Source organism: Aristolochia californica, unplaced genomic scaffold (genome assembly GCF_029961685.1).
Source record: "Aristolochia californica isolate CCGP_79_NKW_82.1479 unplaced genomic scaffold, dmAriCali1.0.hap1 SCAF_1, whole genome shotgun sequence".
Taxonomy (NCBI): Eukaryota; Viridiplantae; Streptophyta; class Magnoliopsida; order Piperales; family Aristolochiaceae; genus Aristolochia; species Aristolochia californica.
In genome coordinates this window covers 54,849,317-54,874,732 of record NW_027181770.1, presented here as the reverse complement: position 1 = coordinate 54,874,732, position 25,416 = coordinate 54,849,317, and the positions used below count along the sequence as shown (strand labels likewise).

Here is a 25,416-nt window from a genome sequence, read left to right as displayed (position 1 = left end):
TTCAGAAGTTTGTTTCAGAAGACCAAAAATCCATCAGCTCAATTTCGAGCGCATCTCAACTGAAGACGCAATTGATCTTGAAAAACCATTCTCCTCAGAAGAAATTGAACGGGCTGTGCTGGGCCTTCCTAAAGATAAAGCCCCCGGACCAGATGGCTTTAATGGTGAGTTTTTTCACTGTTTTTGGGATCTGTTAAAAAATGATGTATGTGCCTTCGTTCACAATTTTCACCAAGTGGGAATTACTCACTCTGGAATTGGTGCATCTTTTATTGCGCTTATTCCTAAAAAAACAAATTCAGAGGAGCCTAAAGATTTCCGGCCCATCAGTCTCATTTCCAGTTCATATAAAATTATTGGTCGTCTGTTGGCTAATCGGCTAAAAGCTGTCCTTTACAAGGTAATTAATCCTTGTCAAAGTGCTTTTATCCGAGACAGAAACATCCTGGACTCTTCTCTTACTGCTCATGAACTTCTTCATTCGTTCAAAAAATCTTCCCTTCCTAGGTTTGTTCTGAAAATTGATTTTGAGAAAGCCTTTGACCGGGTTGACTGGAAACTGGTGGATTATCTTTTTGACCGTATGGGTTTTGGTACCAGATGGAAATTCTGGATGAGGAGTTGTATTTCCTCCCCTTCTTATTCTGTTTTGGTAAATGGGAAACCCCGAGGATACTTCAAATCCTCTAGAGGGATCAGACAAGGAGACCCCCTTTCTCCATTTATTTTTACTCTCATTGGAGAATACCTTACCTCTATGATCCGGTTTGCTAAACGTTCGGGTTGGCTCAGTCCTATTTTTTCTGATCCAATCCAAGACGTCCCCATTCTTCAGTTTGCAGATGATTCTATTCTTTTTGGAGAAGGGTCCATGAGACAAATAAAACGCATGAAAGCTATCTTGAATATCTTTGAATTGACGTCTGGTCAAAAGATAAGCTGGGAGAAAACCACAATCTTTGGTTTTAATATTGATGCATCTATTCTCAACTCAATGGCGAACTATCTGGGTTGTAAGGTAGCATCAATTCCGAGTACATATCTGGGCTTACCTTTGACTCCTTTCCTGCCTTCGAAAAATTCCTGGTTTCCGGTTGTTGAGAGGCTTGAGAAGCGTCTGGCTTCTTGGAAAGGAAAATTTTTATCCAAAGCTGGTAAACTGGTTCTAATTAAATCATGCCTTCATGGAATACCTTCCTATTTCTTATCTTTGTACAATTGTCCAGCTTCTATTCGGGATAGAATTGAATTTTTGAAAAGAAGATTTTTATGGGATGGGCCAAATGGGGAAAAAAAGGTTAATCTTGTAAAATGGGTTGATGTTTGTAAACCAATTGTAATGGGGGGCCTCGGGATTCGTGACGTTGCTACCACCAACAAGTCTCTGCTACTAAAGTGGGTTTGGAAGTACAACATGCAACCCAATCTACTGTGGCGCCGAATGGTTGCAAGTAAATCAGGAAAAGAGAGAGGTTGGTGGACGGAGGGGGGAAGATTTTACAAGTTATCCCCTGTTTGGAAGAAAATTGCCAAACTCTTACCTTGCTTCAAAGCCGCCGTCAAATGCTATATTGGAAGTGGTGAAAGTACTCTTTTCTGGTCCGATTGGTGGATCGGGACTAGTTCCTTAGAGGAAAGTTATCCTCTTTTATTCCAGCTGTCAAGATCTCGAAGTTCAATGATTTCTGACCATTGGCAGTCCTCGGGTGGGTGGAATCTTCATCTCAGACGGGCATTAAATGACTCTGAAACTGTTGAAGCAACTGGCCTGATCAATTTACTTTCTGGTGTGGCCTTAAAAAATTCTTCCGATATCCTCATCTGGACACCCAACAAACAAGGTATGTTCTCTTCAGCCTCAACGTACCATCATTTGATTTCCTACCATCCTCTTCACGCAGAACATCCTGTTACTTTTGCTTGGTCGCTCCCGATTCCTCCTCGCATCAAATTTTTCATCTGGACGGTATGTCTTAAAAAAATTTTAACTTCTGACGCTTTGCAAAGACGAGGCATTAATATTCCCAATCCAGAATGCCCATTTTGCAACACATCTCCTGAAACAGCAGATCATACGCTTTTGCATTGCGAATATGCTCATAAGATTTGGACCGAATTAATGGACAAGATCGGTTTATTATATTGCCCTTCGCAAGATTTGCTAAACACTATTTATACTTTGGTTAGCTCCCATCTTCCGAAGTTAGGGAAAATCTTAATATCTTGTTGTGTTGGACACATTGTGTGGAATTTATGGAAAGAAAGAAATAATCGCAAATTCAATCAGAAATCTATTCCTCGGAATATTCTCTGTGATCAGATAGTTGGTCAAGTTAGCTCTTGGGTTCTCCTTCGCAAAGAATTCTGTGATCTAAGAGCAACTAATATGAGGGAAAATTGGAGAAATGTTGCGAAAATGTCTCTTATTTCGAAGGCTCCTATTATGATAGAATGGACTAGACCTCCTCCTGGACACTTTAAATTAAATTTTGATGGAAGTGCTTTCGGTTGTCCGGGCCCAGCCGGATTTGGTGGAGTAATTCACGATGATCAAGCAAATCTTCTCTACACTTATGCGGGTCCAATTGGAGTATCAGACTCTACTTGTGCGGAATTACATGGCTTGCTCAACGGGCTGAAACTCTTCAAACAAAAAAAGGACGGTGCTCTCTTGATTGAAGGGGATTCTCAAGTTATTATAAATTGGTGCTCCAAGCCTTCAAAACCTCCTTGGCGTCATTGGAAGATTTATGATGAAATCTGTAATTTAACTTCTGATTTATTATGTACTTGGAAACATGTACCAAGATCTGCTAATCATTTAGCCGATGTTCAAGCTAAAAAAGGCGTTACCCTCCAACATCTTGTTGTGGAGGAAATGTCTTTTTAGTTTTTTAGTTTGTATTTTATCTCTTTTGAATGCATTTACAACTCTTCTCAAAAAAAAAAAGATAGGCCCGGAGCAGTGATCTCAAAAGACACGGAGCCCACTAAGAAGGCTTTAATGCTCGGCCGTTGTGGAGTCCGCAATACCGAGAGGGCCAGAAAAGGAGACGATCTGGTTCCCAAGAGAATCACGAATTACTGATAGAAGATTTGTCAAAGTTTAACTTAAGGACACCAGCAAGTGGCGGAGTCCACTCACAGATAATGGGAGGCTTTGAAGAAGTGTGGAGTTGAGCAAGGCACCTCCAATTATTTCTGATGGAAGATCCCGAGAAAGGGGAGAAGGCTTTTCGAAAATGAAGCCAGGTAGCAATATTGTCTGAGATGGTTTCAATGATTCTATCTTGAGGGCTGAATTTGGCATTGAATCTCCTTTGATTGCGCTCTAGCCAAAGACCCCAGAGGATGAATGCAGAGAGGGCAGAGATCATCAATTTCCCGAGACCGGGGATAGGGGTCCTTGCAAGCACTCTGCAGGCGGCGGCCAAGTCTTCTAGGAAGCAGAGATGTAGCCCAATTCTGCTAATAATCGACATCCAAATCTACCAAGAGAAAGGGCACGGGAGAAGCAGGTGGCTAACAGTTTCTTCAGTTGCATGGCATAAAGGGCAAATGGGGTCAACTCCGAGCTGGCCACGAATTTTGAGATTGTCAGCTGAGAGAATTTTGTTGCGACAAGCACTCCACATAAATAATTTATTTTTGGGGGGGTGCCAAGATGCCATGTGAACTCTACTACATGCTTGGGACCACAAGAAATCACGCCTCGAATAACAAGGTAAGCAAAGGAGACTGAGAAGGAGCCACTTCTATCTGGCCACCAAATTAATTTATCTAATTTGTTGGTTTGAATTTTGGCTGGCTGCAAAGCATCCAAAAGGCAGATAGCTTCAAGGCCCTCAAGCTCAGATAGACCACAACGAGGTTGAATGTTCCATCCCCCATTATCAGCGACTTAAGAAATGGTAATATTCTTTAATCTTGAAATTTTGAAGAGGCTAGGGAAGCCGTTCTAAAGTGGCATATCACCCAACCACCTGTCTTCCCAAAATCTGATATGATGGCCATCCCCCACGTGGTATCGGACAACTAATGAGAAAATTGGAGCGAGGAGATAGAGAGACCTCCATATTGGAGATAAATGCCTTCTGTTTCCCCCTTCGATCCACCAATTTGAGGAAATGGCGAGTTTTGAGAGCACCATATTTTTCCAAGGGTTTGGAGCAGATGAGTTGAGTCTCCAAATCCATTTAAGGAGCAAAGCTCGGTTCATGTCTTTGAGAGACGAATTCCAAGACCTCCAAAGCTCTTCGGGAGGCAAACTTCCTCCCAACTGACCAAATGGTACTTGAAATCAGGGTTGTTTCCTCTCTAGAGAAAGGGCTTCTTCATCTTATCCAGTTGCTAACAAATCGAGGCTGGGCAAGGCATGAAGGATAAATAATGGTTTGGAATGCCAGCAATACATGATTTTAAAAGAGTCAACCTTCCAACCTTGCTAAGCAACCGACCCTTCCACGAAGCAAGCCGCAATTCCATCTTCTCAATGACTGGAGTCAAGAGATCTTTGCAGATACGGCCCACGAACAGAGGAAGACCAAGGTAAGTACAATGGGTGGACGAAATTGAGCAACCAAGCACTTCTGCCATTTCTGAGAGGGAGTTTGGGTTTATATTGAACCCAATCAAGAAAGTTTTACTCCAATTTACTTTTTGACCAGAGCAGATTTTGAAGAGTCCCAAAACTGCCTTTACTTTTCTGATGTTGGCCATTGTCCTAACTCTGAAGATCAAAGTGTCATCCGCATATTGAAGGACAAGAACTACCCTAAGTCGTACTTAATTACCCTAAGTTTGTGATTTGAACAAAGTTATGTGCAATAGCTCTTCTTCTTGAGTCATCGCACTTCTCGAAGCTCTCTCTCATCATTTTGCTGACATTTATATTAGACGCCAATAAAAATGTAAAAGTTAAATTAAGAAGAGAGAGGAGAGAGAAAAAGGCATGAGAGAGAGAAGAGTTTGATCAATCCAGCACTGATTGAGAGGTCAGAAATCAACCTGTCTTATATTAAATTTTACTTTAGAGCAAAATAACGTACATTGACAAAAATAACCCTCTACACTCAACTCCTTATCTCCCTAACTACATGAAATAACAAAACTGAAAATTGAACCATATAACAACCATATCAAGCAAAACATGGTCTTGCTCTAGAGGGATAACACAAATAAGGTAAAAGACCAAAATAACCCTTGCATGTAATCCAACACTCCCCAACTCGTTATAAAAAATCTCCTACTCTCGATTTCCCAAAGCCTTAGTAAACATATTTCCAATCTAATCAGCAGACTTCATACAGAATGACCATTGGGCCACTCATCACAGCATCATTAATGAAAGGCAATCTACTTCCCCATGTTTGGTCCTTTCATGGAATATCAAATAAATATCAATAGAGATGGCAGTTTGGGTGCTAAAATGCATCACCATAGAGCTCTTGGTGGAGAACCCAAATTCAGTTAAGACATATCTCACCCACAAAAATTTCCCTAATAGTATGTGTAAAGTTGGGTCTAAGACCCATCCCAAAATGACTAACCAATTTAGGAAGCCTCTTTCCCAACTAATAAACTCAAGATCTTTATACTCACTAATCCATGTGGGACTATTCCTTAACACTCCCCCTCAGTGTAGGCCATTTTTTTGTGACTCTACAAGTGGATAGTTTAGGTGTAGGCCCTCTTTTGTAGCTCTACAAGTGGATAGTTTAGGTGTAGGCCCACTTTTGTGGCTCTACAAGTGGATAGTTTAGGTTTATGCCCTCTTTTGTGGCTCTACAAGTTGATAGTTTAGGTGTAGGCCCTCTTTTGTGGCTCTACAAGTGGATAGTTTAGGTGTAGGTCCTCTTTTGTGGCTCTACAAGTGAATAGTATAGGTGTAGGCCCACATATGAGTATCTGTTTTGATACCATGTAAAGTTGGGTCCAAGACCCATCCCAAAATGACTAGCCAATTTAGGAAACCTCTTTCCCAACTAATAAACTCAAGATCTTTGTACTCATGAATCCATGTGGGACTATTCCTTAACAATATGAATCATTGCTCGGTATTCTGCCTTTACACTAGAACACACCTCCACCTTCTTTTGTGTAAGTCTCCTAATGATGTGTTGGATGCTCTATTTCGGCCCTGAAATTGCTTTATTTGACTGAAATAGGGTTGTGGATCTCTATTCTCATTCTGGTATGAGCTCTGCTTTGTTTTCTACTCTGCAACTAACAGAATTTTCTACAAATGATGGAAAAGAAAACGGTACATTGAACTTGTGTATGGTCTGCTTCATTATTGTCAAGAATTAATACTTGGTACAAACACTAAATGGATTTTGCAACGTTAATACCAATAACAATGTAGCCAATAAACATGCATAAAGAAAAGGAGGGAGTCAAAAGAGTTAAGTCAAAGGAAATAATGAAATAAAATAATACTTGAGGATAAAATAAGTTATGGAAAAAAGAGCTTAGACCTAAGTCCATCTAAACTTAAGTGCACCCAATTTTAACTTTAACCATCAAATCTTAAATGCATTTAGTTACGATTTAATGTCTATACAGAATGCCATCTCTTAGTTGGGAATCTTAAAAAAATTCTTTGAAATTCTAGGTGTCATGCTCAGAAGAAATTGGATATCCAACTATCACTAGACTTTACCGCTTCAATGCAAATTGCTCAGCTTCAAACAAGCAGCTATATCAACACCTACCTAAAATCTGAAGTATATGATTCATGTGAGCAGACACCTCATATAAACCAAGGTCATGTTGAATTCTGACAATTGGCTGATGTAACACAACAAAGGGTTTCATTTTTAGTGATCTCTTATTGGATGTAAGAGATATTCCACTTTCAAATCTAACTGCCACTCATATGGTACAGATTTTATAGACCAAGATGTCTTCTGTGGTGACTTGTCATATTGAATCAAAAACCCACTACACAAGAAAATCTAAACTCCAAAGCCAATTAATTAGGTAGATTTCGACTTAGAATGTTAGTATCTATTCAACTTCTCTAAAAATGGTTGTAACATAATGCTGGATTGGCTAGCAATCCTTATTACATCAAAGTGATTTTGCATTATTTAGAAGCAAATATGAGCAAGCAGCCAACTGTTAGACTAAATCAACATCGTAAAAGCAAGAGCTCCATTTACGTGGACATGAAGTTAGTCATACAGTATATCCAGCCTACATAGCACTGTGTGACTTGGATTCAGTTCAATTTGTGGGTGGAGTCAAACCAGAAAATCAGTAGCCCAAGGGCATTGTTGTAGATAATGCCAATACAAATCATAAACCTAGATTCTCAATTCATTGAATAGGCATCCTCTGTGGACTAAACAAGCTTCTTGAACCATGTTAAAACTCTCTTGCCCTCATCTATAGTGTTTTCATTTTGTGCGATAAATTCATCTAATCCAAGAAAGATTTAACATGGCATCAAAACAGAGGATCCAAGAAACAAAGAGTGCTTAAAGACGATTTTGAGAATCATCAAGTTTTTGCTTCATAGCAAAGCTCCATAAGTGTTTCCATTCCAAAAGAAGAATTCCATGAGAAAAACAACTCAAGGTTGTCGTCCCCTAGTAGGAAAGCACCACACAAAGTTGATTCAGCCATAGAATCACTTGGAACCCCAAGAAAGAAATCAATCTTGTATTTGGAGTTCAAATTTATAGTCCCAAACCACCTCAGCGGAACAACCTCAGTGGCCTGCTCCTGGTCAAGGGAGACTCAAAAGTGGTGGTTGATTGGTGCTCATCCCATTCTATCCCGCCTTGGCACCAATGGGATGCCATTTATAAGATTAAGTGTATAGTTTCTCTCCTTGGTTGTAGTTGGTCTCACATTCCTATATCAGCAAATTCTTTTACCGAATTCCTTGCTAAACAGGGAACCTCCCTCTAATCCCTTTGTTGAAAAGAGAGTGTTCACCTGATTGGTTTTGTGCTCTTGTTGCAATATGTTGAAGAGCAAATATAGAAAAATTTTACATGACTCTCATAGTAAGAAGTCTCGCTGAATTAGAATTAATAAGGTGGGTCCCAAAAGATGTTGGTCATGGCAGCATGGGAGCCTCCCCCTAGAGACTTCATGAAGCTAAACTTCGACGAGAGTGTTTGGGATGCCTCGGGCCGGAGGGTGCGGATGGAGTCTTCAGGGATTGTAGAGGAGGGATCATTCTCTCATATGCGGGGCCAGTTGATATTGCCAACTCCAATACCGCTGAAGTGAGAGCCCTACACTATGGGCTGAAAATTTCAAGGACCATCTTCACAAGAAGCTGCTAATTGAAGGGGATTCCAAAGTTGTCATCAGTTGGTCCTCCAACTCTCCAACTCTGGCTCCCCCTTTGGTACCAGTGGCAAATCATTTTCTGTATTGCAGACATTGTATCCTCAATTTCTTTGTACATGGAATCACATTCCTAGATCAAACAACTCTTTGACTGATAAGCTGGCCAAATTTGGAACTTCCCAGCAATCTCTCATTGTTTAGGACGGTTCTTCTCCCTTGTAATCTTGCTCTTTTGAGCCTTATATACAACTCAACGCAATTTCAAAAAACAAAGTGGAGTCTTACAAGAGTCTCACAAGAGGAGGTCTCACAGAAGAGTCTCAGTTAAAGGTGTTTTAGTTAGATTAGTCCTCTATGTATGTTCAGTTATTCAATTGTTTTACAACTTATCTTTTAGTTTTTAACTTTGGGTGTAACTAGGATAAGGGTAGTTTAATTGTAATTAGATTCTACTTATTTCTGCCATTATAAATAGAGGCTCATTGAATTCAAATTGCAACAAATCAATGAAGTTTTTCTCTTTTCAAGAAATTCAACATGGTATCAAAGCAAGTTCTGTGAGTTGACTCGGTCAACCAACAGAGATTATGTGATCCTTTTCTGATCCATCATCTCTAGTAGTTTACGTTCGTATTCTATCTTTTTTCTTTCTTTCTAGTCCCAAAACCCGTTGTTTTTTTGGCGTTTGCACCTCCATACTGAACTTTTAATATTGACAGAAAGATCTTTGAATCAACTTTCCAAAGCAAAAATTATCTAAGCAATTGGAGTTCTGTACAAAGAGAAATCGATATTTGAAGCAGCAAAGGTCAAACTACAGGAGAAGTTCGAGCAACAGCAGAAAGCTTAAACTTTGGAGGCGTTTTATGCCTTCAAGAATGAACTTTATATCGAATATTATATGTCAAAAGATATATCTTTAAATCTATTTTTTTACCTATCAAACCAATTCTCAATCTGAGTTTTCTAGAGGGAGATATCAATATCGGAAGAGTCAATGGTCATACTGGTCAGAGAAGAAAGAGCACTCAGTTCGGCCAGATTACAAATTCTGAAATCTATCAGATTCTCTCTCTCAAAAGAAGTACATTTTATGAAGAAATATTATACTTGAATGAAAGATATCGAAGTCTAGTTTTAGAAAGAGAAAGTTTCATGTCAATCTGATCTATATTTAAGCAAATATTAGCATTGGAGTCGGTAACCACCAAGCTACCGAATGAAGAAAATAAAATGGTCATAACGGATTCAAGAACAAAGGTTTTTTATGTCAAATTAGGTATCAACTTAAAACTCTTTGAGTCTAGTTTCTTGAGAAATAAACCGTTATTGATTCTGAGCTATATGTTTGGAGATATGGATATCAAAAGTACCAAAGGTCAATTCTACGAAAATTTCTCTTTTTTCCTATTTTCTCTCCTATTATCTCTCCATGCATTGGCTTGACATGAATTTCTTTTTCTCCTAGAATCCTAGTTTTTTACCCAAATTTCTCTTCTAATCAGAGAGTTTTGATCAAAATTAATCACTCCATGATGTTTTTTTTTTTTTTGACGGAAAATGACAAAATTGCTCCTTCACTAAGTAAAATCACTCCATGATGTGCTCGTTAAAGGTATGCAAAAATTTCCTGATTCGATGTTGTTTTCAAGTTTTGCATTTTTTTTACTTGGTTTTGCATCTTATGGCATCGTCAAATTTTGGTCACCCTCCAAAAAAGTTATACTTGATCAAATTTATTAAGTTCTACCGTTATAGTCTCCCTTAGTTTTTCAAAAAAAAAAAAAAAAAAAAAGGCCACATTCTAGATTTGTTTGGAAGTATGAATAATGCATAGTCGCCTCCTTCCGATTAAATTTGTTTTCCTTTAGTATTTCTTCAGTTTATCTTCTTGTGTTTTCATCACTTTAGAGTAATGCCTAGACCCACTACTTAAAAAGTATAAGAGTATATCTAACATCCAACTTGAGTCAAGTCTTTTATTCTTCACCCAATAGGTGATTTGTGTTTGAGCTACCCTTAAAAGTGAGTAGTCTCTTTGTTAAGCCATAAACTTGAACAAAGTATTTTTAGACTATAACCGTTTTGACTGGTGTATGGAGAAGTGATTTTCTTCTCCCACATTATGTTTTGTCCAAGCTGGGTCTCTATGTCCTTGTTATCCCTAGCTTGAGAAGGAGAAATAGAAGAAGAAGTACAAGAAAGAGGTATTTTGTTCCACATGTTGTGGTAAATTTTATGTGACCAAAATATTCAAGAAAAAATGAAGCACAAAAGATGAAGTTTTTGCATATATGAAGAATTTTTTCAGCAAAAGAAAATTGAAGAGCAAGAATCCTTTTCATTGCAAGTTGGAGTTATAAATTCCAACTAGAGGGGGAGTGTTGAAGAGCAAATATGGAAGAATCTTACATGACACTCATACTAAAAAGTTTCACTGAGCCAAAATTAATATGGTGGAGTCTTACAAGAGTCTCATAGAAGAGTCTCAGTTAAAGGTGTTTTAGTTAAGTTAGACTTCTATTTATGTTCAGTTATTCAAATGTTTTAGGACTTATCTTTTAGTTTTTAACTTTGGGTATAACTGGGATAAGGGTAATTTAATTGTAATCAGATTCTACTTATTTCCTCTATTATAAATAGAGGCTCATTGTACTCTAATTACAACAGGTCAATGAAGTTTTTCTCTTTTCCAAAAATTCAACACAATAAAATATCACCCTTATCAAAAAAAAAAAAAAAAAAAAAAAGTTGTCCCAAGAGAAACCATAGCATTCAGTGAAACAAAGAAGGTGCACACCAATTAAATTACAAGCCTTCAATCGATTGACATGAATCCATCAATTGATTAACAAGACAAGCATAGCTTGCCTTCACCCAACCGAAGACTCCTCAATCAATTTAGTGCCTATTTGGAATCAATTACACTCCCAATTCAAGTCAATCATGGCTTACTCACATCTTCTTTATTCATGCCTCAATCAATACTGTTATGCTTATGTTGATCAAATTGCAAGCAAGTAATTATTTTGGATTGAAAGACCACTAAAGCAATAATACATAATTATTTTTTGTCATATTGATGGGATTTTGATAGTTATTTGGTCGTATTGATGGGACTTTGACAGCCCTCAAGAAAACCACAACTAAAATTGGAACTGAAAAGGATGACAACAGCAATCCCTTACAAAAATTTGTGCAAACCAGGCCTACTTTAGGTTGGTTGATTGATGATTTGTAGTTTCTAGGATCATGGCAATAGACTGAGGATTTCTTTCACAATGGGTCAGTATAAACAATGCAGTGATTCGTTAGAGATGTTAGCAAATTTCATACTCTATCAGTCAGAAAGTCAAATTATGCAAATCAAAAGGACAGAGCACACATTAAAACATGGACAAAATCTGTGCCAATTTTATGTAATGGAGTCAAAAAGTTAAGTGACTGGTTGCAAATGGTAGGTGGGACCATCTCAAACAAAGACATAGTGATGTATCTGACAGATGGATCGAATGAACAATTCTCTGCATTTCTGAAGGTACTGGAGAGGTTATTAAGGATCATAATGATTAAATTACTTTTTCAGGGCTGATTGGAATGAGTGCGCACTCACAGCCGAGATTAATGCTCTCCTTCAGGGTGTCAGATTGTTCAACATTTTTCAGGTCCATTACTAATTGAAGGAGACTCAGCTATCATTATATTCTGGCAACCATGGCAACTCCAGCATGGCAACATCTGCATCATTATGACAAGATTAATCATTTATTGACAGGTTTTCATGTCTTGGGAACCATATTTTTAAAATCAGCTAATCAGTTGGTCAATAATCTTGCAAATTCCTGTGTATCCAGAAATTGCATCCTTGTAGGGGACTCTTTTCCCCCTAAGGTTTGAGGCTTTCTCTCCTCTTATTGTTGTAATTTGCTTTTAATGAAATCTTGCCACTCCAGAAAAGAATCCTAGAAATTTATGTCTAATTACAGCAGTTTGCATTGCCTGCTTTTGATAATACCCTGACACTTTTGATGCAAGTTGGACAGCAGCTTTTGCATTGATCCACCATCAGATAAATGCAACAGTATACATGTCTAAAACCTAGCAATTGTCTTTCTCAACGTAGAGGTAGAAGCACAAGAGGAAATAGCAGAGCCAGAGGGAACCGAACAAGAGGTGATGAGCATGGCGATCAATGGAGTTTTGGGTAGACAAACAGTATACAATGTCAAATGTGGCTGCCATAACCATAGTGCTAAAAATTGCATGACTGTTACAAGACAGATGAAGATTCAAAACCATCCACATCTAATACCCTCACAGCTCAAATAGGTGATGCCCCTCATCAGTCCAAGTGACAAGACTTGGATTGCGGATAGTGGACTTGCACATCATGTGAACAATGATGCAAATGAAACTTGATCCCTATATTGGCAATCAAAAATTTATTACAGGAGATACCACTACAGACACTATCACTCATTTTGGTGAATAAGGTTAGAGGTGCATAATGTTTTTCTAACCACTTACTTGTGTTTCAACTTCCTCAAGATTGTTGTGTCATACTCACTTCCACACTATCTCAAGAGGTCTTTTATTCAAGGAAACACTAGCTAGAGGATGCAAGTATCAACTGTCTCTATTGAATCAAATAACTAGTCACTTACATAAGGCCTCTACACTAGTAGAGTGTTCGTCCACTTCCAAAGAATTGACATCACCAAGTGCCATTTTATTCATATATCATTTAATCTAACTTACATAGCTCTCTGTGACTTGGGTCTGGTTTAGTTGATTGGTAGAACCAAACTAGAAGATCTTTAGCCCAAGGGCATTATTGTAACATTGTAGTTAATGGAAATGTCAAAACCATAAACCTAGATTAACGAGTTTTTTGTCCAGGCACATTCTCCATGGTAGGGAAACATTTTTGTTCACATATATACCCTCAGAGAACTAAGGTCCAACTTGACCAATAGAAGAGAGCGCAGATCAGATGCGAGAACCCCTCACAACAATCCATGTAGATATGTGTAACAGGAAGACATAATTTCACCAGCTTCTTACTTTTTCAGTCGGTGCTTTTTTTCCTTTTTGCTCGTGAGGTACTTTCTTCTACCAGTGACATGCTGATAAAATACCCGCTGGCAAAAAAAAAAAAAAATTGTACCTCAGGGGAGGCAATAATGTCTCGATGACAGACATTCGGTAAGAAGTTGCTCTCATTTGACCCATGCTCCTTACATATGTGCGCTTTCTCCTCATTGACTCAATTTCAGAGTGACACGGACACTTTTTTTTTTTTATTATTAGGAGGGAAGTGAACTTAAAAAGAAAACAACAGGGACAGTCAATACAGCCACCGCCCATAAACAATAAACTAGAAGCGGAAATCGAAAAGAAACAAAAAAAAAAAAGCAAAAAAGTGCATCGTGAATTTTCGTCTAACTAGAAACTAACCACATTAACAAAAAATAAGGAGAACGAAACCTCACCAAGCTACCGCTGTCGAAGCTAAAATCGGGAAGCCCAACACTTTTGAAAAAATCGCTAGCCTCTGCGAGCACGGGCGGCTTGTGCAGGTCCCACTCATGCGAGCAGCCCGAGCACCTGATACCGCAGTAATTGGGTAAGTCAAAGAGAAGAAAAGAAAAACAAGAGACTACAGTGACTTTAAAGGGTACACACGATTGAAAATGTTGACATTGGAGCGCACAAGACAAGGACCCCTGATGCGGGTTAGGGTTTGAAAGAAGAGCCGGCGGCGAAGAAAGCGGGCTGCGATTAGCATTGCTCGAGCAGATGAAGGATGGGAGGAGAGCGAAGGTTAAAGCCGAAGCCATGGTCGGCGGATGCGGGTAGCAGTGGTGAATGGATGATTGCTTCGACGTACGGTAGTGGAGAACACTATCATTAAGGGCGGGAGGCGGCCAATCCAATTTATCAAATGTGAATGCTGGAACAGAAAAGAGAGAAAAGAAAGATTTTAATTAAGAGAGAGAAAAAACATAATTTCTCTTGTTTGGATTACAAGAAAAATGGAAAAAAATAAATTTAAATTTTTTTAGTAATTAAAATTATATATAAACCTAAAAACTAAAATATCTAAAAGTATTAAAATATTATCAATAGAATTTTATTTATCAATTAAAATAAAATAAGAGTTACCTACACTATAAAAAGAAAAATAGTTGAACAATCACAATATGTGCAAGAAACTTTAGAGGAAAAACTCTTCATGACCATATGCTATCAACCAAGCATATATATTTGACTTTTTTGTCAATTTTAAATTATGTTAATATGAACACATGTTTATTTACATGGAATGTTGGGCACTACACTTGAATATATGGTCTAGGGATCAATGATACACCACTTCAAAATAAGGTTGCATTATTTAAAGGGCAAAATAGTTGAAGGAACATGATAAAAAAAATCTCACAATGGGTTGATCAAATAACTTAAGGTCAAAAACAGAGTCCAAAATTCACATTTTGACCGTGACAAAACACAACCACTACCATTCAAACAACAATAGCTTCAGACTAACTAATGCCCATGTTAAGATGTAGCATGCACATGAATGTGAAAAACTTGAGACAAGTAATAAACTAAACTATGTCAATTCGACCAAACACATAATAAATCAGGCACATGTAAATCACTTTATCTATGAGAGTAACTACAGTGATTAGATAAATAGAAGTATGATAAATAATAAGAAAAAAAAGTAGAAAAAGTAGCAATTTTTTTTAAAAAAATGAAGGAGAAAAAATTTCTTGCTATTAAATAATCTTACTTTAATGTTGAATATAATCATCTTAGATTCTTTATCAATATATGTAGGTTTGAGAAACTTGTTTGCAAAAGCTACATTAGAATGAAAGAATCTTTTAAAACAATTAGGCTTCTCTACCTGCTCGGGAAATTTGCATGTTAAGCAAATTGTCTAATGTGATTTTTATGTCATTCAAACCATGATTGCATCAAATCACAATTTCACAGCATGTGAGTTTAAATTTTGTGTAGCAAGAAATTTCCTCTATTAGCATAACATGATGCTCTGAACAACAATGTCTCATTCGTGATATGACCTTTCTCTTCTAATCTTCTTTTAATCTGTTCTAGAGGACCAACATATGTAATGCCATACACTGAAGTCATCACAATCTGTTTGACCAATTTTTGGCCCACCTAAATTCTTCCAAGTTGTCAAGAACGTCTGTCTGATTAGTTCTTTAAACATTTCAGTTTGAAAGTGAAAAATGGAAAGGACATATTGGAAAAGTGGAAGTTGACAGATCGTCCAAAAAAGTAGTTGCTTGTGTTTTAGGATCCTTCAAGGAGTCATTTCTCATAATGTCAAGAACCCTTCATATTGCATGAACAAAATAACATGTCACCTTCTCATTACCAAAGAAAAGTGAGTGTTAAAATAAATAAAAAAACGGATTATTTCTTGTGCACTAGTTACTTTTGACCAAGCAAGTTTTGACATGTTTAAGAGAAGGGTATCCAGTGCACTAGTGTAAAAACTTTCAAGCCTCCCCATCATACTGAAATCTAGACTAATATAGTGAAATGTGAAATTATATAACTTCCGCCTCCCCATCATACTAAAATCTAGAGTAATATAGTGAAATGTGAAATAATATATAACTTTGGAACATTACCACTTCTATTGTCACCACCACCAACTATGTACTAATTCTCATCTATTATACCACTTCTATTGTCACCTCCACCAACTATGTACTAATTCTCATCTATTGTAATACTTGTATATGACCGGCTCTATTAGTCACAACTTCACCCTAAATTGCGATTGGGACCATTCCAATTGTGATGAAATGATTTGGAAGAGTTAAGCAAGATAAGTTTGATGGTTGAGAACAAATAGGTCTCCAAAGATCTATTAGAATGTAAGAAGTGTAGTTTTGGTAACTGTACTCATGTAAGTCCTCTCACTTTTAGTGTCAACTAGTATTGGTTATGAGGTAGGATAGGCACCTTATTATCCAAATAAGTTATGTTTTTTATGGGGGGGGGGGGGGGTGGAGTGGTGTTTTGGCTGATAGGGGTATTTTTGTGCTCTTATGTATGTTACTATTTTAAGATAATATAAAAAGTTAACCTTCTAATAAGATCATTTGACTGCTTTTAATGAGCTTTGAGCTATGATCCAATTATTCATGCAAAAGCACAACCAATACTAGGATGTGTATGTAATTATTCTTGTAAATCGTGAGGGAGTGAATCAATTGGTGAATAAGTAAGATTTTGCATAACAAATTGAACACTCCACATGGCTCAATGTGATTTTAGGAAGAGCAACAATTCCTATCTTTATGACTTGAAAGGATTCCCTTTCCATCATTGTCATGAAGCTCAATTTCCAACTCAAAAGAACACCTACGAGAGCTTCACAGAAATTTAAGAATCTACATAAGTAAAATTTCAAAATCGAAATGAGAGGGAGTGTGCATGTCAATGACAACAGAAGAAAACAAATCGAAGAGTAAATGAAAAAAAATGACAGGTAACAAGAAGCGCTCACAGAAGGACAACCGAGAGAGATGAGGAGGACAAGGAGAAGAATAGGGAGAGAGAAGATTATCACTTATTAGCAGCTACTTGAATTGATGATAGCAAAATCTTGGGAGTGAAAGATGTAAGATTGTTGAGACATTTGGCATTTGCTGATGAGAGTGAGAGAGAAAGAGAGAAAAGAGGGGGAAGGAAGGGAGAGAGGCAAGAGAGAGGGAGAGGGAGGTTGTTGTAGATCAATGAGCATTTTGAACAGCAAAGTGGGGGAACGGAGCTTGGCTCGTCTCGTTGGCAATAGAGGATCCATGCACTATCTTAAAAAAAAAAAAAAAATACCAGATAAAATTTTCTCCCTAATTTTTTTCTCTCCAAATTCAACCATTTTCTTAGAGAAATTCCATTCATCGAATTTGGCAAACGAACACAGGCCTACTATTAGTTTGTATTTACAGTGACGACGATTCATGAGGAAGACGGTGATGTCTTACGTTCGTGTGGTGATTGTGGCCATTCAACTAAGCAGGTCCCTGGCATTTTCTTTTGGATAGAACTAGGTAAAATTTTAGTCGTTCCATCAATCGCTTGCATGGGACAGTACTTAATTTAGGGTTCCAACGTTGGCATTACGCAGCTGCTGCAGTCATTACAGATTTGGTTCACAGTTCCATAAGAGCTCATTGGGCCACCCAAGTAACCACTTTCACCACCACTCACCGGCCCCATCCACCTCCTTGCCTTCTTCAGTTTGATTGCTTTCTTCGTCTTCTACAATTCCAAAGCCGTTTATGAATGTTGCCCAGTTGGAGCAACCCAGGGATTAAGACAACTAACTGCTTGTGTCGATCGATCTGTATGAATAATGAATCCCCACGTCCATAGCTGCCTCAAGCGATGGCTGAGCAGCTGCCTCTCCTCTTCCTCCTGCTGGCGTTGTCAGCTCTGGGATCATGTTCTCCGGCTGGGAGCAACAACTCCACTCCGGCCATATTCGTGTTTGGTGACTCCACTGTCGACCCTGGAAACAACAATTTCCTTCCCACGCTTTTCAAGAGCAATTTCCCGCCTTACGGAAAGGATTATCCACAACAGAGACCCACCGGGAGGTTCACAGACGGAAAACTAGTTACAGATTTCTTGGGTAAGAGCCACCTCGCTTTGGGAGTTCTTATTTTGATCGTCTGGGTTTTAATTAATTTCCTTGTTGATACTTGTTTACTTGTGCAGCTTCTTATATGGGTCTCAAAGATGAAATACCACCTTATCTGAATCCAACCCTCAATGAGGAGGAGCTCTTGACTGGAGTGAGTTTTGCCTCCGCCGGATCGGGATACGATCCACTTACAGCGAAGCTCGGCGTATGAGAACCTCTCCCTTCCCTTCTTGCCTTCTGATCGACAATTCGATCAGGCCATGCATGCATGGAGACAGAATTCATAGCGTTCAATTTGTTTGTTTATGTGGCAGCTGGTTCCTTAATATAAACTGTATCTTGTTTGCTTCTCTACCCATTTAGGACGTGATTTCAATACCAAACCAGCTGGAGTACTTCAAAGATTACCTCAACAAGCGTCGTCTGATAATTGGCGAGAATCGCACAGAAGATCTAATTCGCCGATCGGTGTATGTTGTCAGCTGCGGGACTAATGATTTCGTGAACAACTATTTTGCTCTCCCTGTCCGACGAACCTCGTACTCCATCCAAGCTTACCAGCTCTTCGTCCTGCAGAAACTCGGAGACTTCTTACAGGTTTGCTTTTCTCTACCTTCTTGATTCCTTGCTCTACCTAACACCCAACTATTCGAATTAAAACTCGGAAAGAAATTTTCTAAATTGCTAGCTAATAGCTACAACTCGAAGGACTCCGTTTCCGAATACGCTCAGGCAAATAACTTGAATTAGCAGATCGCTTTTCAGGCTAGTGCGTCTGAGCTTAACGTAGAACTGATACGATTAGTTTCCTTGGAGCGGTAGAGCAGAGTTATTCTGACAGGAAGACAGTTTTGGCAAACTATAGGAGAGAAGTAGCTACGATTTCCGTTCTTATAACTCTTGACCAGTGGTCGAATTGCAATCAAACGAACCACGGATCCAATTTCAGGCGTCAGCATTCATCCATCGGGAAAACGCAATAAATTTCATGACGGAACTTGTGGAAATCGTCTTTTCTTTTCTTTGACAGTGGTAGTAATTGTACCACCAATTTGAATGAAAAACTCTGCTTCTTGTAGCAGCATTTTGAAAAGCGCCTCTTCGTCCCAATGGAGCGAAAATTCTACCAAATCGGGCTCCATTGGGTCTCCCTCTCCTCCCTTTTTGAATGATTTGAAGAGCAGCGAAAGGAATTCCCTCCTATGGTTGATGGCTGCACAAGTCGGTGACTCCCTGTAAAGAATAATGCCATATCAATCTAAAACGATTCAAAAACTACTTTGAATCGGACGGATTCAGGGATTTTGATACTAAGTACCCAGAACCGATTTTGAGAGAAATACATCGGAAAATAATTACTGAAATTCTTTGAGAAAAATACTGAAAAATACAGTGGAGCAGGGCCTAAGAGATCTTGGCGCAAGGAGAATTGGGCTGGTGGCGCTACCTCCCTTTGGCTGCCTGCCGATCGTCAGAACATTGAATCCAACAAATAGTTCCACAAAATCCGGTTGCATCGAGTCCCTGAACTCTGTTGCCAAAGACTTTAACGGCAAGCTGCAACACTTCGTGGCTTCCATGAAAATGAACTTGGGACCAACCGGAGGTAGCTTTGTCTACGCAGACATATATCAGACCTTGGCAGACATTATCTACAGCCCTGACCAGTTCGGTAAGCTTGTCAGGATTTTCTGAGCTTCAAGGAAAAGAAAGAAAGTATCAAATTTTATAATTGACGACAGGAAAATCCACGGAAATATGCAGGATTTGTGGAGTCCAGGAGGGGCTGTTGCGGGACAGGTTACATCGAGTTCTCCTTCTTATGCAATCTCAAGTGTGAAGTATGCGAAGACGCATCCAAGTACGTGTTTTGGGACGCCATACACCCGACGGAGAAGACATACTATTTGCTCTTCCAGGCCATCCGTGGCGCCATCGATGAGTTTTTGATGGAACAGAGCTAAGCATTGTTTCTCCCATTCAAGATACTTCTCAGCCTGCCTACCTCTTAGAAATCACTCTTGTACTAATATGTTCCTATGATATTTTTTTGCCTACACTTCTTTCTTGGCACAAACACACCCTACATGAAACAATAGTTAGACAAAACAATCCTGTAATAGGCCATGTAACATCATATAATTTAGAAATATTTTAAATATTTTAAAAACATAATAATAATTAAAAAATTTATTTTAAAAAATAATAATTAAGAAAATAATTTAATTATCATAAATATCTTTTAAAATATATAAATATTTAATTAGAAATACTATTTATTTTAAAAATATTTATTCGATGACATGGTAGGATGATGTGGCATCTTAGATGGAGGATGACATAGATTCCTGATAACGTGGTAGGTGACATGTTGTTAGACTCTTTGGGTACACATGTATAGTTGACCGATCAAAATTGGGTATTTATAATATTAAATTAAAAAATAAGTTATTTGTGTTATTATTATTTTTTTAAAAATGGCTAGTACACTAAATTCCCTTTCTAATATTGCTTTTATCACATGATTTCTATATTTTTCTCCGATCCAAACACATTAGAAGGTCATTATGCTCAAAATAAGTTTTTAGTTTTTGCCAAAACCAGAGACTCGAAGAATGTGTCCATTAACACCATAACCCTTTTGTATATAGCAATATCATAATCTTCGGCTACAACTGAGTTCATTACTTTTCATTAAGGAGAACTCTCCAGTAATTTTGACTAATCAAAGTCGGGTATTTTTTATATCAAGTTTAGAAGTTGGGTATTTGCGCTAATATTTATAAAAAAAATTGGGTAATATAAATAAATTCCCCTAACTTTATTATGCCATTTTTCTATAATACCTCATGAATGCAATAGATCCTCTTATGTGTAGAGGCTATTTCACAATAGGAAAAATATCCAACTTTGACCGGTCTATTACACATGTGTACAATCAAATACGACACGTAAGCTTTGACTGTTTATATGTTGTCATGTCATCAGTGTAGTGATGAAGTTAGATGAACACGTCGTCTATCATGTCATTACTTTGCTACGACAATACAAGATTAAGAGAAAACCGGATGAAAACAAAGACGAAAACAAGGGAGTTGTCAGGCGAACACTTGGACACCTATGGCTTTTAGAGCATCGTTAGCTATAATATTATACATTTTTTCAGTTGGATGGACTGCATCCCAAAAAGCATATTTGCTGGGATCTTCACAGGTACTCTGATCTCGACATGTTTCGCCATATTCGAACAAACCAGTCCCGCAACATCCCTTGGAAGTCTCCACAAAACCTAAACAATCGGATTCAACAGCTTCAGTCTCTCTTCAACCATTAATGAAACCAGTGCTAAAACTGTTGTTCCCTTTTTCTTTTCCTTACCATATTTCTGAGGTCTCCTAATGGCGTTGAGCAGGGAGCCGTAGATGTCTGCATAAGCGGCTTTGACATGTAACAGTTTCTGCAGCTCAGCAAGCTTTGCTCTTAATTTGGTATTGAACAGAACTCCGACATTGTTGTACTGTTCTGCACAGTTGCTCTCGCCGGTTACGGTTCTGACGAGTGGAAGACATCCCAATGGTGGGATCCCAACAACCACAAATCTCGTTCCGCCATGTCTGTGTAATTCCTGAAACTCATTTAACCAATGTTCAGAGCAGAGAGAAAGAGTCAAATGCCTTCTGATATGAGCATTCGTGGGTACATTATAAGCTCATGAATGAGTGGTTGGGCCTTGTTTCTGAATGAATCAGGTCAGGGTTCCGTATCGAACTTATGGGATTTGCCATTACTGTTTGAGGAGAAAGTTGGATCAAACAGTTGGCTTCATTTACTCCACTGACTTGTATGCTTTATGAAAATGGGAGAATAAAATTTTTTCTGTTGCAGAAAAACAGGAGTGAATTAGAGTTAGTGAAAGAGGCACCTTGACATAATCTGCCATGCGGGTGATCAGGAAATCGACATATTCTTCCACTTTATACTGCGTCGCCCGAGTTGCTTCCACAAAGTAGTTCTGTATGAAGTCATTTGTTCCTGCGCTGATTAAGAACACCGCGTTTGATACAATTTCGGAAGCTTTTTCCTCACCCATGAACTCTCTCAAATGAATTTTGTAATGAGCAAGATACTCTATCTGCTTCCAGAACGGCAACACTGTCTGGCAAAGAAAATCAAAACATGAAATTAGTTCACTCTTCTTCTATCAATAAATGTTAAATAGACTGTGAGGTTGCGGAAAGATGGTGAAATAGTGAAGAAAACAGACTGAGAGGTTGGCAGTCAGATCGTCGTAACCAGAAGCAGCCGAGGCAAAACTTGCTCCATTTATGAGTCCTTCTCTCGTCAGGTTTTGACCCAGAAAACCTGGGATTACTTTAGTAATTCCCAACTCGGAGGCTGCAAGAGACAAAATCACAAAACCCAGTCAGAATTAATATTATAAAAGGAACGCAAGGAGATTGGAATTTTCCAGCTGAGCCAGAAATAAAGAGAAATACCAATGAGGTCTGAGGGGAGTCTGCCATTGGTGAATCTTCCAGAGGGTTTGCCTTCCAAGAAATTCTTGCCGTAGGGACGAAAATTGCTCTTGAAGGTTGTAGGGAGACGATTGTTATTGCCAGGATCCACCGTAGAATCTCCAAAAACTAATACGCATGTGATGTTGTTTCTAACCACCAAGTTTCTCACTTCGTTGAGAGTCGACGCTCGAGCGTTCTGTAGCATAACAATCACCACCGACATCAGCGCAACCTTCCAGCTCTCCATCTCCAGAGAAACACCAGTCGAAGACAAGCTAAGCAGTAGGAGTCCAGTCACTCCTTCAAAGCATCTACTCGCTGTAATGTGTTGTGCGATTCTCAGCGACCCGTTGGGTCTCTTATACCCAGATTGCATTTAAGATCATCATAATTTGTGGTTTCTGTTCAGCCTACATCTACCTGCCCACCCACGTAAAAATTTACAGGCAGGGCCGCTTTAATTCGATTTTCTTTCTTTCTGGCTTTGGTCATAAACTAGTAAAGTCTGAACTCTGACATGTCTGATTCGCTTCCTCTCTGTTTTCCTCCGTACAAGTTCAAAACGACGACACGAGGTTCGTAGAGTTCATCAGTTTTTCTTTCACAGAGTAAATTCAAACGGCGGGAATCGACAGAATGAAAAGTCTAAAGATGATCCAAATCGAGCGCATAAAATGAAAGGACGACGGTGAGGTAGTGACAGATCATTTCAGGGGGCCACATCCATAAATTGTCGGCCCTGACCAGTGAACTTTGTTTTCATTTTCCACAAATCACAATGCAGCTACCTACTTTTCCGTAAAAAAGCCATTACAATTTGTTTCTGTGATTGGACCTGTCTCACGAAAGCCGGTTTCTTTCTTTTATTTTTAAAAGAAAAGAACTTGATATGTTTCTGGTTCATAAAGCGGAGAGAAGAAGAAGGTAGGGGACAGTTGAGGAAGCCAGTGGGATCTGGTGGAGGCCGAAGCTCAAACAGAGCGGCTCAGGCATTAAATCGAAGGCGAAAAGTTGGGTGTGTCGGACGATAATTTATTTGACATGCACTGATGGAACTTGATCTTACAAACTGGGGAAAAACACAGATTTCACATATTTTGCTTGTTTCAATGTCCAAAAGAGAGAAAATCTGACCAGAACTAAATGAGGTGATTAGGTCTTTTTAAACAAAGAACTCATATTAGGGTAGAGCGTTGCCACCCTCCTCTTTATTATGCTTAAACTTCCCTGTGGTGGATGAATAGCCTCTAATATATAAAAAACAAAAATGGAAGGGGAGGGTGGGGTGGGGATCCCTCCCCATAGTTTAGGAAAAATGTGGAGGAGAGGGACCTTGCCCTCTTGATCATCTCTATAAAAAAGTATGGGAAGGGTGTCAAGAGAGTTATTAAATTTATATTTTTTATAATTAATTTACTCGTAAAATTTACAAAAAAATAATGTTAATCAAAATAGAGACAGTCTATTGATTAACTGAATTATGAATAATCAAGGAAATTTAGATATTTTATTTAGGATTTAAATTATCCAGTCATTAGCCTACATATAGGCATATAATGGATGTAAGAATCATTGTAATCAAGAATACTTTAGTAGACTATGATAACTCAAGTTAGGGAGATTGATTTCCCCCTTTCTTTCCTCCTGAGATGGTGGATTTCTTAACTCGTCTGTTCTTGCTGCAAGTAGGGGTGGCATCTAACTAAGCCGGTTCGCGAACGGCTCGAGCTCGGTTCAGTTTGATTGATTTTATCTGGATGTCGAATCGAGTTCGAGATCCAGATCGGACTCGTTTAAGTTAACGAGCAGAGCTCGAGCGAACCATGGTTCAGTCCAAAAGCTCGTAAGCTGGCTCATTAACATAACGAGGGCCTGAGCGACTTCATCAGGTTTCATTATTTGGAATTGGGAATTCGGGATGTTGGGATTCTGTAGCAGCGACTTCCTATTTCTTCCTGTCAGATTTATTCCTCTCCAATTTCTTCCTCTCTGATTTATTCTTCTCTAATTTTCTCCAGAGATGGTGGATTTCTTAACTTGTCTCTTCATTCTACAAGTAGGGGTGGCATCGAACCGAGCCGGTTCGCGAGTGGCTTGAGCTCGGCTCGGTTTGATTCGTTTTATCTGGATGTCAAACCGAGTTCAAGATTCAGATCGGGCTCTTTTAAGTTAACAAGCCAAGCTCGAGCGAACCATGGTTCAGTTCAAAAGCTCGCGAGCCAGCTCAGTAATTTAACGAGGGCCTGAGCGACTTCATTAGGTTGCATTCTTTGGAATTGGGAATTCAAGATGTCGGGATTCTATAGCAGCGACTTCGCTCGCAAGCGAGCGAAAAATGATCCATTTCCTATTTCTTCTTGTCAGATTTATTCCTCTCCAATTTCTTCCTCTCTGATTTATTCTTCTCTAATTTCTTCCTCCATGATCCTTAAGAATTCGAAGACACAAACGGTCTACAGACAGATGGCGCGGGCCTTGCAAAACTCATGGAGCGGTGACTCAAAAGAGAAGCAGGAGACGCGAAAAGAGGCGAAGCAAGGTTTCTTGGTACAAACGAAGGAAATCAAACCCTAACAGACGCTCTTACGAGATCTGTCAAAACCTCTCGATCTCCGTCGATACAGAGTTAGACACATCCAACACCTTCACTCTGTCGTTCAAATAGGCCACAAGGGACTTTTCCGAGCCGACCAACTTCAAATAGGAAAGCATAAAGCTTCCGCCTGCGTCTTGGGCAACAATTTCGTCGATGGGTGTATCCTCTTCTAACCAAATTATTTTAAGTAAATATTTTAATAAGTTATTCTCCTTTAGAATATAAAGAAAGACCATCCACTTACGCATGTAGTCTTAAAACTTACAAACATTACCCTTCACTTTATTGAATTATCAAGT

General features: G+C 38.7%; 3 protein-coding genes across 4 annotated transcripts in view; 1 reads left to right on the top strand and 2 right to left on the bottom strand.

Moving 5' to 3' along the window:
* LOC137951483 (uncharacterized) overlaps positions 1–14,238 on the bottom strand; it is a 60,576-nt gene extending 46,338 nt beyond the window's left edge. Inside the window, exons 1-2 of one of the 2 annotated variants that reach the window (XM_068798162.1) lie at positions 13,993–14,238; positions 13,800–13,914 (exon numbers count right to left, since the gene is read on the bottom strand). In XM_068798162.1, coding sequence (XP_068654263.1) covers positions 13,800–13,914; positions 13,993–14,147 — 270 coding nt within the window. In that variant the 5' untranslated portion in view covers positions 14,148–14,238. Of the gene's footprint in view, positions 1–11,885; positions 12,022–13,799; positions 13,915–13,992 lie in introns of those variants that run through there. The other variant, XM_068798171.1, reaches the window with a different exon arrangement.
* A 3,507-nt stretch (positions 14,239–17,745) lies between these two features.
* On the top strand, positions 17,746–20,061 carry LOC137948946 (GDSL esterase/lipase At5g45960). The gene is made up of 5 exons (XM_068795179.1): positions 17,746–17,992; positions 18,079–18,209; positions 18,368–18,601; positions 19,406–19,676; positions 19,769–20,061. Exons 1-5 carry the CDS (start codon positions 17,746–17,748, stop codon positions 19,966–19,968), a joined length of 1,083 nt encoding a protein of 360 aa, XP_068651280.1. The 3' UTR covers positions 19,969–20,061.
* A 996-nt stretch (positions 20,062–21,057) lies between these two features.
* On the bottom strand, positions 21,058–22,912 carry LOC137951468 (GDSL esterase/lipase At5g45950). The gene is made up of 5 exons (XM_068798139.1): positions 22,501–22,912; positions 22,269–22,399; positions 21,927–22,160; positions 21,383–21,629; positions 21,058–21,293 (listed from the first exon to the last, which is right to left on the bottom strand). The coding sequence occupies exons 1-5, from the start codon at positions 22,895–22,897 to the stop codon at positions 21,103–21,105; spliced, it is 1,200 nt and encodes a 399-aa protein (XP_068654240.1). The 5' UTR covers positions 22,898–22,912; the 3' UTR covers positions 21,058–21,102.
* Positions 22,913–25,416: the final 2,504 nt, after the last annotated feature.